This window comes from Pinus tabuliformis, chromosome 5_2 (assembly GCF_031772625.1).
Source record: "Pinus tabuliformis cultivar Carrire ecotype Pingquan chromosome 5_2, CPIR1, whole genome shotgun sequence".
Taxonomy (NCBI): domain Eukaryota; kingdom Viridiplantae; phylum Streptophyta; class Pinopsida; order Pinales; family Pinaceae; genus Pinus; species Pinus tabuliformis.
The window spans coordinates 548715755-548734924 of NC_142306.1; the positions used below are offsets into that span (position 1 = coordinate 548715755).

The window sequence follows — 19170 nt, forward strand, 5'->3', positions numbered from 1 at the left end:
AGAAAGCGGTGGATGAGGAAATAAAAGAAGAGGAAAAAAACCAATTTGGGGGGGCGGGGGGACACAGCAGAGTGGAGAATAATTTTGGATACAAGTCTTGATTATACTTAAGTTTTTGGGCACGAGGGAATCAGACTGCTTCATTTGTAAGCTTTCTGAGACTGAGTACCTAGGTTGTATTCAGTTCGGCAGGGTGGTTTTTGACCGTTTTGGTGACATAGCCGGTCAAGAATCGCAGCAAAGCAGATAGATTTTCAATATTTTTAGCAAAGCAGAAAGGTTAGTATTCATTAGATTAAATTTCTTTAAAATTTTGTAATCATTGTTTCAAGTTCTGGAACTACTATTTAGAAATTACCCTGAGGTTCAGGTTCTTACAGTTTGGGATTCATTACAGTGCAGAATCATCTCCTCTATTGGTTGGTTTCACTGATTCCGATTGGGCTGGTGATCCTGATGATCGGAAGTCCACTGCAGGTTATGTGTTCACTCTTGGTTCAGGACCTATTACATGGGCTTGCAAGAAACAAAGTGCCATTTCTCTTTCTTCAGCAGAAGTAGAGTATCGTGGTGCCGTAGAAGCTAGTAAGGAAGCCTTGTGGCTTCGTCAGATCCTGGCTTACAGTCTTCCATGTGAAAATGGCGTAGAAGATCATAGGCATACTTGGACTGGGAAAGGGAAATACTTTCCTTGGATTGCAAGACTTGAAGACCAAGAAAATAATGCAAGTGTCCTAAGTCTGCCATTTCAAACTTCTTTTTAAGCCTGGACTTCACATGGTTTATAAGATTGGGATCACTACCAGTAAGGATAAGATCATCAACATAAAGAACAAGAATGATAAGGGACTTGCCCACTTTCTTGGTGTAGACAGTATTGTTAGAATGACACCTAGAAAAGCCAGTTTCTAAAAGAAAGCTATCCATTTTGGCATACCAAGCTCGAGGGGCTTGCTTGAGACCATAAAGGGATTTCTTAAGCCGACATACAAGGCTAGAGTCTGTTTGTATAAAGCCAGTAGGTTGTTTCATATAGATTTCTTCATGCAAGTCCTCATGCAAGAAGGTAGATTTAGCATCCATCTGATGGACTTCCCATTTGAAAGAGGCAACAAGGGAAAGAACAAGGCAGATAGAGTTCATTTTGGCAACAGGGGAGAAGGTTTCAGTATAGTCAAATGCCTTCAACTTGTGAAAAACCCTTAGCAACAAGACGAGCCTTATGTTTATCAAATTTTCCATCTGGTCCATACTTGGCCCGGCCTTTCCATCGCTGTTGGCCTTATTGCTCGGTTTATGCAAAACCCACATGAAAGTCATTGGAAAGCAGCTAAAACAATACTTCGTTATGTTTGAGGTACAGTTCAGTTTGGGATTTATTATGGTGCAGAAGCATCTCCTCTATTGGTTGGTTTCACTGATTCCAATTGGGCTGGTGACCCTGATGATCGGAAGTCTACTGCAGGTTATGTGTTCACTCTTGGTTCAGGACCTATTACATGGGCTTGCAAGAAACAAAGTGCCATTTCTCTTTCTTCAGCAGAAGTAGAGTATTGTGGTGTTGTAGAAGCTAGCAAGGAAGACCTGTGGCTTCGTCAGATCCTGGCTTACAGTCTTCCATGTGAAAATGGCGTAGAAGATCACAGGCATACTTGCACTGGGAAAAGGAAATACCTTCCTTGGATTGCAAGACTTGAAGACCAAGAAAATAATGCAAGTGTCCTAAGCCTGTCATTTCAAACTTCTTTTTAAGGCTGGACTTCACATGGTTTATAAGGTTGGGATCACTACCAGTAAGGATAAGATCATCAACATAAAAAACAAGAATGATAAGAGACTTGCCCACTTTCTTGGTGTAGATAGTATTGTCAAAATGACACCTAGAAAAGCTAGTTTGTAAAAGAAAGCTGTCCATTTTGGCATACCAAGCCCAAGGGGCTCGCTTGAGACCATAAAGGGATTTCTTAAGCCAACATACAAGGCTGGAGTCTGTTTGTATAAAGCCAATAGGTTGTTCCATATAGATTTCTTCATGCAAGTCCCCATGCAAGAAGGTAGATTTAACACCCATCTGATGGATTTCCCATTTGAAAGAGGCAGCAAGGGAAAGAACAAGGTGGATAGAGTTCATTTTGGCAACAGGGGAGAAGGTTTCAATAGAGTCAATGCCTTCAACTTGTGAAAAACCCTTAGCAACAAGACGAGCTTTATGTTTATCAACTTTTCCATCTGGTCCATACTTGGTTCTGTAAACCCATTTGCATCTAACAAGTTTTTGTCACTAAGGTAGAGGAACAAGATCCCATGTATCATTTGCTAATAATGAATGATATTCTTCATTCATAGCTGCGTCCCAATCTGGATGGCTTGAAGCTTCTGCAAAGGTGTCAGGATCATAATTCGTTGAAGCTTGAGCCAGTAAAGAAGAGGCTCTATCGAACTGAGAACGTGTACGTCGTTGATCTATAGGATCACTGGCAAGATCCCTTGTTGCATCTCGAGTAGCACAGACCCATTTTGGAAGCTGAGGAGCTGAAGGAGGATCCTGAGAAGGTGGGGGAGGATTGTCATCCTCACTGTCATCATCTAAAGAAGAAATATTTTCAGAAGTAAAAGGGATAGAGGGAGGTGGCACATCCGCCGAACTAGGCTCGTAGGTCGATATATTTTCAACAATCTTTACATCTCTTCTAATGATAACATTTTTGGACTTAAGTGGAATAAGTCTATATCCTTTGACATCTTTAGAATATCCAACAAAAATACATTTTTCACTCTTAAGTTCTAAAGCTTTATGTTTCTCATCTGGAGTATGGGCCCATGCTTCACTTCCAAAAACACGAAAGTGACTTACATCTGGTTTAATTGAGCTCCATGCTTCTTCTGGAGTGATATTCTTTAAAACCTTAGAAGGAGTGTGATTTACTATGTAATTGCACAGTTAATTGCTTTTGCCCAAAAATTAAGACTAAGTCCTTTAGATTGAAGCACACAATTAGCCATTTCCTTTAAGGTGCAATTCTTCCTTTTAGCTACACCATTTTGTTGTGGAGTATATGGAACAATATGTTGCATTTGAATTCCATTCTCAATGCAAAAGTTGATGAATTTGTTGTTAACATATTCTCCGCCATTATCAGATCTTAGCTTAAGAATTTGATGTCCAGATTGTTTTTCAACAAAGGCCTTAAAGGCTAAGAACATGTTAAATACTTCACTCTTGAGTTCTAAAAGTATACTCAAGTGCGTCTGGAGAAATCATCAATGAAAGTTAAGAAATACTTGTAGCCAGAGAATGAAACAACTGGAAGTGGAGCACATAAATCACTATGCACAAGCTGTAAAGGGGCTAAGGCGTGCCAAGAGGCACGTTTTTCAAAACTATCCCAATGATGTTTTCCAAGTACACATCTGGAACAAACACCATCTCTGTAAGATACCATTGGAAGACCTGTCACCATATTTTCTTTACATACATTATGAAGGGAGCGATAGTTTAAGTGACCAAATCGCTCATGCCAAAGTTTGCTCACTTCATCATTATGAGCAACAAATACGGAGGGAAGATTTGATGACCCAAAGTCGTAAAACTTATACAACCTTATAGAATAATTAACAATGCCAATAACTAAAATCTGTCTAGGATCTCTTAGGTCCTTAATTACTACATCGTGAGGTGAAAATTCAACGATTTTACCTTCACCTGAATGAGTTATCTGATATACAGATAGAAGGTTGCAGGATAAGGTTGGAACACATAATATATCATTTAATTGACCATTGTCTATATGAACAGTTCCAGTCCCTACAACACTAAGAGATCTATCATCACCAACATATATATTTTTGGTGTTACAATCATTTAAAGGAGAAAACATGGCTTTGTTTTTGGCCATGTGATAAGAAGCTCCAAAATCAATGAGCCACTCATGAGAATGAGAAGAAGAAGATACATTTAGCACATAATCAGATCGAGATGCTTGACAACCACATGCAGAAAGTGCTATTCCCGAAGATGAAGTTGAAGTTGAAATTGAAGAGTGCTCCAAATGGATGTTATGCTTCTTCATTGCTGCTTCCAAGGCTTCCATCTTCTTAAAGGATTTGGATTCTAAGTGGCCATCTCGATTACAAAAGTGGCAATGTCTATCAGTCTTCTTCCCTTTGTTTTTATTTGCCTTATCATTTTGTTGAAATGATTTTTCATTTTGAGACTGAAATTGCTTAGGACCTTTGTTTGGTTTAGGACCATTCTTTTTAGGATGCGGCTTCTTAGGATTCTTTGAATTTGATTGTTGCTTGGCGGCTAAGGCTTTCTTAGAAGAGTTTCCAAGATTAAGAAGACCAAGATGTAAGAGTTTTTTCAGTTCTCTTATTAAAGAATCACAAAAGGCATCAAAAGAAGGGGACTTGTAGTCTTGTCCTTGAGAAATGAAGGCTTCTCTTGTAGAATGGAAGGTGGAAACAAACACAGAGTAGGCCGATCCCAACTTAGTAAGAATGAAATATATAAGACTACCATCTACTTTCTTAACCTTAACACCTTTCAAGAGAAGTCTAAGGGTATTGAATTTGGATAAAAAATCTTCAATGGAAGAAAAATTATTGGGGTCCAACATAAGCAACTGATTTTCAAGTTGATGAGCTCTAATTTCATTTTTAATTCCAAAAACTTTAGTGAGTTGTTTCATTGCTTCATTAGGGGTATTAAGTTCTGCGATATGGAATCTAAAGTATGGAGAAATAGACATACCTATCAACCCGCGTGCTTGATCTTGCCTATTTTCCCATTTGGTTGCATTATCTTCATCTTTAGGTTTGGTTTCTTGGCCTGAGGTTATTCTGTAAAGACCTTTACTTCTAAGTAAATCCACAATGTAGGACCACCATTGGAAGTAGTTCGTGTTGTCAAGAATAAATTGGCATGGACTTTCCATTTTAACAGAGGCTGAAGCTGTAGACGCTGAAAATAAGTGTTCCAATGGAAAAATCTTGAAAAAATAGGTTGATTAAAAAAAACGACTCTGAAAACGGCTTCCAGATGAAGAAGTTATGGCTTTTTGAATGAAAGTTGTTGAAGATGCCGACAAAGTGCATGAATGTGCGGAAATGAATGATAATGTTATATTTAAAAAAAATCTCTCCCCTTTCCAAATATAAATCTAATTAACTCACTTCTAAAAAAAATTATGTGACTCACTTTTCTAAATAAGTGAAAGTCATTTTCACAATAGTACTTTATGAGCTACCCGCTAAATTGTAACATAAATAAAAGATAAAGAGACTTTAGAATTATAAGTGACTCACTTTTTAAACTGGGTGAGAACACTTTTACATAAAGTTAACTTTAAAACATAAGCTACATGTGCTTTTTGAAAAAGTAACTCAACAAAAAGAAAAACTTGAACCCAAGACCTCTATTATCATAAAGAAACCTTGGACCAAGTGAGTTAGTTTAAAAGGTTAGTAATTTTTGGAAAAGAGGAAGGGGTCGTTTTTTTAGTCACTGAAGCTTTGAGGTGCATGCTTACTTGAGAAAACCCTTTTTTGCTTACAAAACAATAAACACAAAACCCAACACAGACATACAAAAAAAAACAAACCTTACGGCTTGAAGTTAGCTTTAGCTGGAAATTAAATATTTTCCTCAATGTTTTTGATTTTTCGAGATTACGCTAAAGCGCGACGGTAAAGAGCATACGCATGAGAAAAATCCTTCCTTTCCGTTTCTGATTTGCTTAGATCGCACAGAATCGCGGGGCAAAGAGCATACACAGAAATGAAAAGTATAGATCTGGTAATAAAAAAAACAAAGAGATAAATGAACCGAAATAAACAGAGAGAAAATAACTATAAACAACAAATAAACACTATATACCTCTAGATCTTAAAAATGACGTAGCTAGGGCTAGCAGAAGCCTTTTCGCGTCAAACGAAAGGGATTCCTCACTGGAACAGTTGCTCCTAACACAATAGAGCAGTCCCCTCCGCCTGAAAGCAGTTAGAAACAATAGATCTAGGAATCGACAGTCAGATGCAATTCTACCGGCTTCAGATTTGGATCATCAATGGATGCGGCCCTCAAATAGCTCTGATACCATGTAGGAATTTACAGGGTAAGTTCCTCAGACAGAACACCAAAAGACACCGCTCACAAACAGATCACAGATCAATACACCAGTATTCTTGACGTGGTTAAAACCCTCAAAGAGGGAAATAATCCACGACTTAAGCCAACATGGCCACTTCAGGCAATTTATTAATAAAATAATGAAAATTTACATAAGCTTCTCTCATGAACGGTTACCCTATAAATGACCCTCCATGCTCTTTAAATAGAGATCATGGATCAATCGGGTGTTAAGCCACGGATCAAGTGTCCGTAATACCTAGAGAGTGAACCGTCAGATCACTACATATCGTGACCGTCGGATTGTAAGTTACAAAAGTACATAGTAAAGAAACACACTTTACCTAACTCTACACGAGACCAAGTTATACTTAACTATTTCCTATGAGTTTCGAACCCTCAAGAGTCAAAACCCACTTTTCCTATGTTTAGTTGGAAATTTGGCAATTAATTAAGCCAAAAATTAAATAAATGGAGAATAATAAATATCCACGCATGCTAATTGTTGTAAAAATGAGGTGGAAAATTATGGAGGAGTTAATGTGAAGTCCCAAGGTGATGTGGATTCCTAAAATTAAGGAAAGGACATGTGCTCAAATAAAATCGAATTTTTGACAATAAATGAGAAAGTTGCTTTCTTGGAAATTCGAATTTGTGAAGTTAATGCACATTTGGGAGGATTTTTGGTGGAGATTTTTGTGGGAAATTGTCTCCACATGGGTTATCATCCATCTACATCTATCATTCCATTATAAAATTCGAATTTGGTACATTAAGGAAGAAGAAAATGATGTCCACTTGCCAAAATTCAATTTTTACACTTGGCATTGGCGCTTCATTCAACAAATTCGAATTTCTCTTTGGGATTGTCACCACATGCCACTTGTTTAATCTCTCTACTTTGAGATTAACTCTAATGCCATTTGTTTAATCTCTCTACCTTGGGATTGACTCTAATGCCATTTGTCATTGTCATTCTACATTGGGATTTGCTCCCAACTCTCTATATAATGGAGCCATGGGCTCTCATATTGTATGATGTTATGAGCTATTGTACTTGGGAAAGCTCTGCTCTTATGTACACTTGTTCTCAATTGCAATAAAAGACTTTGGGGTTCATTCATGAGTTCTTCTTCTTTTGGAGTATGATGATTGACTCACTATTGGTATAATTTCCTTTGCTCATGCTTTGATTTATTTTATTTCCATATGATCTTGTAGATTTGTTAATGTAAAGCTATCTTGCATTGGCAATTGATTTAGGAGTATGCTCTAGGTGTGGAAATCTCTAGTTATTTTCCAATAAATTTCTAGAGTTTTCTTATCATTGCTTATTTGCTAAATCTATATGGGACTAATGTTTGATTGAAGTTTTGTAGAGGAAAATCTTGTTGGGATTCAAATATCAAACGTGAGGGGAAGTCTTTGGAGAGACCAACCCACTCTTGACTCATTCTCGAAAGAGCTCCCATTGGCTCTTTAAATTTCCATAGTTTTATCTTATAAAGTGGTTTCTTGCAGAGATTTTCTTGGACATAGCTTGTGTACAAGAAAATATTTCTAAATTTAAATTTCTTTTAAAAAAATTGTGCTTTCATTGATTTATTTAGTTATTTAAGAACATTTTCCAAGCTAGGCAAGTGATGGGGTTCAAACATCATCCTCATCACTTGATTTGGTTTTGTACATTATTTTGTATCATAATTGTTCATTTTATGTGCGTTCTACATTAATTTTGTCTTGGTTTTGCAGCCCATAATTGGAATTTTGACAACAAGTGCCTTGAGAAAAGACCATTGAAATCTTTCTTGTAGGACCTCTCAAGCACCCAAAATCTATTCTAAGGAGGCCATGGACACTAGAAGGAGTTGCAAAGAAGGCTAGACCGTGGGCCTTTGGGAGCTTGTAATTTTCTGATTTTAGAAGGACTTCATTGCCCTTTGAGGTTGCTATAGTTTGGAGGGATATTCTAGCTATTTCTAGCTCTCATCTTGTACAAATCTCCTTCATCTTTTGGGCAGCCCTTTAAGAGGCTTTTACACCATTGTAATATCTTAATAAAAGATCTCTTTTTTTTTTTTGTGGGAGCTTGGGTTTACCCAAGGCATCCTTTCTCCTTATTTAGAAGGAGGATTTTGTGTGGGTGGATTAATTTTGGCATCTCATCTTTTCTAACTTTCCTTTTTAGCTCATTTTGCATGCTCTAAAATTAACACAACCTCACCATCACATTTCAATTTCTAAGTTAAATTTTGCTACAAGTTTCATTTGATGCTTTGCCTTTCATTCATTTTTCTTTGAAGTATAAGTTGATATTTTGCTTTAGAGCAACTCATTTCTTACATGCAAGTATCTCAATTTGTGTAGCAAGTTTAATTTAGTTGTCTAACATTTGCTCTCTTTACAATTTACCTCACTATAGGCTCATTTGTGGTTTTGCTCATTTACTTTCAAAGCAAACTTTACAAGCAAGCATTCACTTTTTAGCTTCATCTCATTTTCAGTTGCCAGAAGTTTATGGTTGTGACATTTACTTGGAGCAATTTACAATTCCATTTATTTATGAAGCTTTGTTTACATGTCTTGTACAACTTTGAGAGAAATTTTTCAAGTTGCATCACTGCGACCATTTCCATCTACTTGAGGCAATTTCCTTTTTTGCAAAGCAAACTTACTTTCATCACTTTAATTCTCTTACAAGCTAATTTCATTTTTCCAATTGAAGTTACATTTGCAATTTACTTTGAGCATTATCTCATTTCCATTATTTTGAAGCATTGCAAATCTCCTTGGGAAAACTTACTTGCATATCATTTACAAATTCTAGCATAGTTTGCATTTTAACTCAATTAACCTCCAAGCATAAGCTTGGTTGATAGAAAGTATAGGGAAAAAGACTTTCTTGGAAAGTTCTTCCATCTAGTACGAAGTAAGGTAAAAGCATTGTGACCCTGCAATTATGAAAGTAGCTTGTCCCCTTGTACGAATGAGGGCACAAACTGGCTCGTAAGACTCAGGGGACGGGTATCGTTAATGACACCTCCGTGCCCTCGCCCCCTCTTTCTTACAGTCACCCCAATTTTTACCCTTTGGTAAGAACTCAAGAGGAGGACTTCTCATTTAGATTAGGCATTTTAGATTAAAAATAACCAAGACTAATTGCATTCAAATCTAGTATAGGTGCATCTCATGCTAATACATATTATGATTTCACTTGCAATTTTCCATTTTACTTGTCATTATTGAATATTTTATATTGGCAAGCATTGTTTCATTTTCTTTTTGCAAGTAGAACAATAATTTCTTTTCCTTTTGCAAGATATCTTTATATGATTTGATTTAGGCATTGATTATATTTTGAAAACATTTTATATCTTGTATCGATTATCACGCTAACATCTTTGTCTCCATTTCAAGATTGCTTTGCTTTCATTTTTGGAAGCATTCTACTTTTGTTTTGAGCAAATGTATTTTTCATTCCTATTGAGCAATTTATCTTAAGGCACTGGTTTTATGGTTTTATTATGTTAATGATTTTTATTGCTCATATCATATTTTGCTCATAATTCTTAAAAGTAATCCACTTTCATTTTAACATCTCTCCTAGAACCTCACATTTATTTTATCTTAGTTTTCCATATTAGGGACCACCCCCCATAGCTAACCTAGGAGATAGCTTAAAAGGAGAGAGGGGATTTAGTGTGACAACCCCTTCTCTTAGTTCCCTGCCACCAACCACACCTTGTGGGGTTGAAGGCTTTTCTCACTGACTTGTAGGTAGGTGTAGGCAGCAGGGTCAACATGATCCATCAGATCTATAAAAGGAGGATGAGCAAACCATTTGGGGATATCTTGGTTTGGTTGATCATTGTTGTAGTGAGGGTTGGAGAATGAAGTTCCTAGCTTCAACTAAGCCCTAGGACAGAAGCTCTTGGGTTTACTATTGTGTGTTGGATGAAAAACCAACACCCTTGAGGAGATTCCATCCAGGAATCTCACAGAGCTTTAGCGGTATCGACTAAAGATCACATCTACAACATATCTGAAATTGGAGTGAGGATCATCCAAATTCTCAACTTGGGCATCATTGTCATCTATAGTATTTTGGAGGCCAAGTTCAGTTTGCAAAAGATTTTCTGATTGTCTTCTTTCTCTTAGAAAATTTTGGCTATTGTGCTCATCTATTAAATCATTATGTTGTCGCTACTACAACACCCTCCAAAATTTTGGCCTGCACCAAATTTTGGAGCCTACCTTGGTCTTGCATATTGTCATCGCAAACATTGAAATCCATTGTATGTGTTTTCTCTAAGTGTTTTGGTCCCTTTTGCAAGAAAAGCAAAATGTTGTCTTTTCGCATGTTAAGTGTCACACAATGTATATGAGCTTGTTTTGGTGGTTTCAAGGGGTTACCTTTGTGTAAATGAGTTGATCTTACCATGTAAACATCCGTCGCACTCATTTCCAAAGTTGTAAGAATTGTCGCATAAGTGACGTCGCGATCGTCGCAAAGCGTATCTTTAGTGTCTCACTCGTCGTGAGTCGTCGCACTATGGGAAGTATGTTGTTCATGTGCCCTGGATGATCTATGTTGTTGCATTGTCAAGTATTCTAAGTGTGTTATCATAGTCGAGTCTTACCATTGTTCACATCAGCTTCATTGATCCAACACTTACTCAAATTCCAAAAGCTCTCTGACTAAGCAATTTAGCCTCATCCGACCCTCCTGAACTACGCATTGTGTAGTCTCAACCCTCTAGCTGCAACCCTGCCTCTTGACACTATGAAATGCGTATTTCCTGCCTCTCAAGACTGCGCACTGCACAATTTCAGTGCTCAACCCTGAACCTTGGCCTCTAAAACTACATAATTCAGCCCTCCAGCCTGGCGTCAATTGCGCATTGCGCAGTCTTTGGCTTCAAGCCTAGCCCTTGAGCTCCTGAGTTGTGCAATTGTGCAATCACCTGGATTGCTCTGCCTTCCAGAACTGCGCAGTAGGCAGAATAAATGCTCAACCATTCTGCCTGGTTCACTGAGCTCCAAAACTGTGCCATCTGCTTGCTCAGTCCAGCTTGAATTGTGCATTGCGCAGTCTCAAGGCTCAAGCTTCACCTCTAATTGCCTGAGTTGCGCAATTGCGCAGTCACTAAGCCAATCCCTCAGCCTACCATCCAGTTTCGGCGCAGTCAGTGTATCAACATGCAACATCTTAGACTAGGGGTTTATCGGACTGATGTCGTCTTGTAATGAGTGAATTGCAGATGCAGGTACTCTATCATACCATGACAAGATAATGAAGAAGGGGATGGAGAACGGAAACATGTTGGAAGATATCTTTCTAGCTAATTATGCAAGCTAATCAATCAAGAGAAATCAAGAGGACACTAGTTTGCGACAACAACTCAATTCCCGATATCACCGAAGACTCCTTACCTCTAAGCCATACAACAGTGGACAAAAGAGCATTCCCAAGAAGACACATTGCAAGGAGCAACAAGAATGGCCTGACATTGCCATGTCATCAAGAAGTGTTGAGAAATCTAGGGCATCAATAGATAGGTGATTTTTCTATTATGATAATTGCTTGTGAGTGTCTTTTTACTTCTTGATTATGATCTTCTCTTCTTAAGTTGTTATTGTGTTCTTTTCATCAAGACAATTACCAATTTAGGAACAATAAAGAGACGAGAGACACAATATATAGGTTGTCATCCAGGGCCAAAACCTCTCACTCTTTAATAGGAAAACCCAAACAAATTTTTCTTATAGAACCTTCAGTTGACGAATACCAAGACCATGACAAAGACCCTTGACACTAGAGCCCTCCCAAGACCAAGTCATAGGCTCCTCTTCACCCTTAGATCAACGCTGCTCTTCCTCTTCCTATTCTCGACTTCCTTAAATTTCGACCTCTTCTTGTAGGTCTACAGTCCCTCTTCTTGACAACAAAAATCCTAGATCAGTTTTGCTTCAAGAATAGTCTCCTCAAGAGGGAGACTCTTTTCTCTTTCTTACTCAGCTTCCTAGAGCGATGTTTTCCACCCAAACAAGATTACTTTTAGGTGACTGCTATCTTTGATCTTTCCTTGCAAACTTCAAACTTGCAACCTTTGCACGTGTGAGGGTAATCTCGCTGAAAAACAGTCCACAGCAAAGACTTCTTTCCTTCACTATCCTTCCTTCTTCCCTTACTGACTTTAAGGCTCCTTCTAAGATGAATTGCACACTTCTTATTATAGACTTGCTTCATTGAGTTGATGTCCTCCAAATGAGGATGAGCACTGCTATATCTAGTTGTTTGTCCATGTCTACTAGCCTGATATGATCTCTAGAGTAGGTCGATTTCATCTTTCTCGAATCATCCTTACATTGTAGGTCGACTTGAGTTAGGGCTAGTAATAAGGTCTTGGAGGGTGACTTACAAAACGAATATGACTCTTTACAATGTGTAACATGCCTTCATTACATGACAATGAATCTCTAGACTTTTACCATTAGATGACAAAATCCCTAAGGGCTCACAATGGGAGCCTTAACTAAAAATAAAATCTCTTGCTCATGAAACCCATGATGCAAGCATTACAATAATTTTATTTTTCTTCTTTACATCTTTTACATAAAATCACAATTACATGTCATTATGAAGACCGAACCTAGTTACACTTTTCAACACTCCCTCTTAACTAGGGAGGTATTCATAATGGTACTTGGTCATTCTCAATCTGAAGAATTTCTCATAAGAAGAATCGGATTGGTAACCCATCTATATAGCATCATATCAACCAGCATTGTCACATAGCAAGGCCTTGACTAACAACTCTATCTCTCCACAAGATCTGAATTCAATGTTGGCGAGACCAATGATTTATACACTCATCATTGTCTCTCCCGGAACATACCCCACCTAGGTTCTCAAGGTGTGTTCCATTAGGACTATTTTTATCTTGGATTCCCAGTCCTCAAAGAATATCAGTCCTCTATGACTACTCTTATCTTGGATGCCCTATCTCATCCTCAAAGAGCATTGGATGCCAAATGATTACCCAATCCTCCATTATGTCTTCCCAAGTGAAGACAAGAATGATGTGTCTATCTCTCCCTCTTAATTAGGGAGGACATATCTATTCCACTAAAGGAATGTACTCATTCCTATGAAAGGAATGTACCTAAGCTCCCTCTTGGCTTAGAAATTTCCAAGTTTCTTCCAAGTAAGAAACATGTTTCTAGGCTCCCTCTTAATTGGGGACCTACACTAGCTCTTCAAGTGGAGATGAAAAGAAAACCAGCTGCTTGAAGAACTCGTTCCTTCGACGTCATGAAATGCTTCTTTGTCACAAAGTCTTCATCTTTTGGGACTTCTTCATAGGGCACAGACCATCCATCACATTCATCCATGAGTCAGTCATGTCATCATTCTTTTCATCAGAAAGCAATCCATCAGTCTACCTCTGGCCTTGCTTCATGTTATGTTGCCTTCTTCATACTATCTTCTTTGGAAGGATCTTACATCCTTCTACATGGTTCTCCGGGAAGACATCCATAGTTCTTCCTTAGGTAGTCTTGCATAAGCCCATCCAGATACTTGTTCAAAAATAAGAAATGAACACTTAAATCACAAGTACCTTTGTGATGGTCTTTCATCATGACATATTCTTGTAGTCATCAACATCCTACATACATGTTGACACATCTCCTAAAGATATGCATTGTCAAGGGTCTCCATCTTTTTTGGACTTCCATCAAAGTCTTCATATCTTATTAGGAGATATCAAGGTCAAATCTTCTTGGTCTTTCGGATGTTGACTATCTTTACCATTGTTGCATATTCCATGATCTCTTCCTTTCTTTCTTCACACATTTCATTCCCATGAGCTTCTAATAAGAGTTCCTCAATTGTAGTCAAGCACCTCATTCTCCATACGAGGACATATTATGTTGATTTCATCTAGTTAATATGTGACCCATGCATTTGAGGGAGGAGATCCTTTCTTTTGATCATGCTCTTAAGATAGAGCATTGGTTCATGATATCTGCAACCATATGACATGACTTCCTCAATATCAAACGTAAGCATACATACCTCATCTTTCCTTTGGGTCATCCAGACTTCTTGCAACAACTTCCTTTGAATGAAGGAGCTTCATTCCCTTGATCTACTTCACTGTTATGTCAGCATATCAACATCCCATGAATTCCACAAGTTTGGAATTCTTGATGAAACACTTGCTTCCCCCCATGATACGTGAACCTTACAATGAAGATTCCTTCAGAGAATCTAGAGGATCTTGCATATCCTATCATACGATTGTTACCTTTTGACTGATGTATGATGAGCCTTGTCTTACATGACTTCTTCCCTTTTCCATAAGTATCACTTGAGCTTTCAATGAGGTTTCCAAGAGCTATACCCTACATAGTTTACTGCCATAGATTTTGTTCCAAACATCCTTCATGTTACCTATGTCACGAGCTCTTACTTCTAATGCTTCTACCATGATGCCATTTTTTAATATGATGCATCCTATCTTATTTACAATGCTTCCTATTTAGATAGCTATAATTTACACAACTAAAGAGTACTTTTAGTGAAGGAGATTATCTCAGTCATAGTAGAGATCTCTCACTTCCTCCTTCTTAGGTTTCTTCGTCTTAGGTTCTTCCACTTCTTCAATATAATGGGCTTCTTCCTTATTTCTCTTGTTATTGTCCCTTTTCAGTTTAGGACAATTTCTTCTATAGTGCCCATATTAATGGCATCCATAGCACTAAACCTTAGCCATGTTCTTCTTTTCCTTTTGAGGACCAAATTTACCAAACTTTCCTTTTCCTTTTGTCATGGCAGCATATGCTTGATTTTGCTCATTTGATCCTACATCAGTTTTTGCCTTCAACCTAGTTTCTTTGATTTTGCACAATTGTCATAGATCCTAGAAAGGAGTGGCTTCTTTCTTCCCATAAATACTTGAAGTGAAGTTGCCCCATTCCTTTGGTAGTGCATTTAATACTATAGTGGTCATTTCTCTGTCAGACATTATTTCACCTAGATCTTGAAGTTGATCTCTTATTTCTGAAATCCTCATGAAATATGAGGCTATTCCTTCTTCCTTTGAGATCTTCAATTTGTAGAGTTCTTGCCTTAGAGAGATAACTTCTCCTGCAGTACTTACGAAAAACAACTCTACCAATTTGTCATATATATCTTTTGAAGTGTCTAATTTTGATACATATGGGATGAGGGAGTCCTTGATGGATTCTATGAGAATCCTCTGGGCCCTCACTTCCCCTTTCATGTATTTGGCAAGTGCTTGAGCATCTTCTTTAGAAGGTTGGGTTATTGACCCCTTGATGTGTTCCATGACTTCATTCTCAATAAGGTTTAGATCTGTTCTTTTCTTCCACACAAGAAAATTTGAAGCCCCAACTGATTTTTTGTTGTCCTTGCAAAAATACATTTTGATAGATTCAGATGAAGTCATAAATATACTTTCTTGTGTAGATGCTGCTTTCTCCACTTGCTTCCTCCTTTAACTTGATGATATAGATAGTAGAAGACTACTCCTTGATAGATTCTTTCTACAAGAGTAATCCTTGATCCCTTTGGTAGAGAGATCACTTTGATGAAGTTCTTCAAAGGTTAAAGCTTTGCTTTAATGAGAGAGAGCTCACTTTACAAATCCTTTTGAAGATGATGACAATGTTCTTCGATCTAGGGTTCCGGTATGATGACCTTTGCTTTGGTATTCTTCGACTCACTTTGATCCCTTTCTTGATATTCGATCCTTATGTGTCTCTTTCATTAGATGCCCCTCTTGACTTTGTCACCTTAGCTCTAATGCCATGTTGAGAAATCTAGGGCATCAATAGATAGGTGATTTCTTTATTACGATAATTGCTTGTGAGTGTCTTTTTACTTTTTGACTAAGATCTTCTCTTCTTGAGTTATTATTGTGTTCTTTTCAACAAGACAATTACCAAATCATGAACAATAAAGAGACAAGAGACAGTATATACGTTGTCAGCCAGGGCCAAAACCTCTCACTCTTTGAGAGGAAAACCCAAACAAATTCTTCTTATAAAACCTTTAGTTGACGAATACCAAGACCATGACAAAGACCCTTGACACTAGAGCCCTTCCAAGACCAAGTCACAAGCCTCCTCTTCACCCTTAGATCAACGTTGCTCTTCCTCTTCCTCTTCTTGGCTTCCTTTAGAATTTCGGCCTCTTCTTGTAGGTTTGCAGTTCCTCTTCTTGACAACAAAAACCCTAGATCAGTTTTGCTTCAAGAATAGTCTCCTCAAGAGGGAGACTCTTTTCTCTTTCTTACTCGGCTTCCTTGAGCGAAGTTTTCCACCCAAACAAGATCACTTTTAGGTGACTGCAATCTTCGATCTTTCCTTGCCAACTTCAGACCTGCAACCTTCGCACGTGTGAGGGTAATTTGGCCCAAAGACAATCCACAACAAAGACTTTTTTCCTTTGCTATCCTTCCTTCTTCCCTCGTTGACTTTAAGGCTCCTTCTAAGATGAATTGCACACTTCTTATTAGAGACTTGCTTCACCGAGTTGATATCCTCCAAATGAGGTTGAACACTGCTATATATAGTTGTTTGTCCATGTCTATTAGGCCGACATGATCTCTAGAGTAGGCTAACTTCATCTTTCTCGAATCATCCTTACATTGTAGGCTGACTTGAGTGAGGGCTAGTGACAAGGTCTTGGAGGGTGACTTACAAAACAAATATGACTCTTTACAATTTGTAACACGCCTTCATGACATGACAATGACTCTTTAGACTTTTATCACTAGATGACAAAATCCCTAAGGGCTCACAATGGGAGCCTTAACTAAAAATAAAGTCCCTTGCTCATGAAACCCATGATGCAAGCATTACAATAATTTTATTTTTCTTTACATCTTTTACATAAAACCACAATTACATGTCTTTATGAAGACCGAACCTAGTGTAATATTCCTAACCCAGAATATTCCTCAAACCCCAACAAAAACTCCAACCAAATATGTGCAAATGATATAATAACCCAGAAGTGATAAAATAACAGTGGAACAACATATAATAATGTAAACCGGAAATATAAGCAGATACACAAGAAATGCAGAGAAAAATGCTAAGCCATTTTATTATATTGAGCAATAAAATGAGTACAAGAGGTGATTAGATAGATGGCACCTCGACTTGCACAAGGCAAGTGAAGAAATACTCTGAGAATGACAAGAATGACCTCTCTATGTGGATGCTACTGTTGTACTCAGTGTTGATAATATCGCCGATATCTCGGCGATATTCGTAAATATCGCGCTATTTTCCAGGAAACGAGATATCGGCACTAAAATATCGCGATATTTTCCAAGTCTGAAAATCGCGTGAGAAATCCGAAATATCGGCGATAAATTCGAAAATATCGCGCGACGATTGTAAATATCGCGGGAGCCGGTTAAAAAAATTACGCGCGTGCTCTATAAATGAATTTTTCCGCTTTCTGTTAAGTCATTTTGGTTTTTCACGCGCTGGAAGGTTGCTGCGAACTTCGAAGGAGGCCCGAGGGTTTGAGGGGTGCTGTCGTTTTCCATTGGGGCGCTGTCTGATACAGGTACCTTCAGGCTTCAATATATGCCTTACAAATTACAATATATGGCTATGCCTTCAATATATGCCTTGTATATATGCTGAATACCTTCAATATATGCGTTGCTCTATGCTGAATACCTTCAATATATGCGTTGCTCTATGCTGAATACCTTCAATATATGCATTGCTCTATGCTGAATACCTTCAATATATGCGTTGCTCTATGTTGAATACCTTCAATATATGCGTTGCTCTATGCTGAATACCTTCAATATATGGTGTACTCTGAGACATTTTGGCGTGGAGTACAAGAAGCATGTGCAGTTAGTGAACCTATAGTAAAGGTTCTTAGGTTGGTGGATGGAGAGAAGCCTGCAATGCCTTATTTGTATGAGGGCATGGATAGGGCCAAGGAGGCCATTCGTTCCTATTATGCAGACAAGGGTTCTGCTGGCCTTGATAGGCAGATGATGTTATGGGATGTGATCGATAGTCGGTGGACAGGGATGCTTCATCGACCCATTCATGCAGCAGCACTCTTCCTCAACCCTGCATTTTCATACAAATGCAACTTTGATTTTGATGGCGAGGTGATGGAAGGGCTTCATTCCTGTATTCAGAGGATGGTACCTGATTCTGAGCTTCGTAGCAAAATCAAGCGCGAGGTACAGTGTTATCAGGATTGTGTTGGCCTATTTGGCTTTGATGATGCCATTAGGGAAAGGGCCCTCTTCATGCCACGTAAGTGACAAGTCATCACTCATTAGAAATTAGAAATTTGAATTTAATTATGTTTTAACTTTTAACTTTTAACTTTTAAGTTTTTGAATTTTTTATTTCATTATTTTGTTGTAGATATTTGGTGGCGAAGCTATGGTGCAAGGGCACCAAATTTGCAAAAATTGGCTATACGAATCTTGAGTCAAACATGTAGCTCTTCAGGGTGTGAGCGCAATTGGAGTGTATTTGAGAAAATACACGCCAAAAAGCGCAACAGGTATAACTTTGAACTCAAGCCTTCAGTTGAGCAATTACACTTATTGTAATTTTTAATTTTTAATTTATGACCTTCAAGTGTCAAGAGTCAAGAGTCAAGACTCATTACTTTTTTTGACACTCTTACAGGTTGGAGTTTGCACGCCTCAACGATTTGGTGTATGTGCATTACAACATCCGACTTCGAGTGAGGCAAATAGAATCACTAGTGGATCCAGATGCCATTTCCTTAGACAATATTGATGTATTGTCTCCGTGGAGGGTGGAGTCTCAGGAGCCCATATTGGAGGAGTCACCTTCATGGTTAGAGCCAGTGGCAGATGATCCATTAGAGCAGGGGCAGCAAGAGGAGGACTCGGAGTCAGAGGAGCAGCGGCACTTAGAGGAGGAGCAGGAGGAGCAGGAGGAGGAGGACACTGCGGGAGCATCAGCATCAACACCATCTGCTATGGATA

General features: G+C 38.2%; 2 protein-coding genes across 4 annotated transcripts in view; one reads left to right on the top strand and one right to left on the bottom strand.

Annotated features, from left to right (window-relative positions):
• Positions 1–19170, bottom strand: part of LOC149160113 (translocase of chloroplast 34-like) — a 316875-nt gene that overhangs the window by 15797 nt on the left and 281908 nt on the right. The window lies entirely within an intron of this gene.
• On the top strand, positions 18084–19098 carry LOC149160114 (uncharacterized). The gene is made up of 2 exons (XM_089436623.1): positions 18084–18460; positions 18575–19098. Exons 1-2 carry the CDS (start codon positions 18097–18099, stop codon positions 18763–18765), a joined length of 555 nt encoding a protein of 184 aa, XP_089292749.1. The 5' UTR covers positions 18084–18096; the 3' UTR covers positions 18766–19098.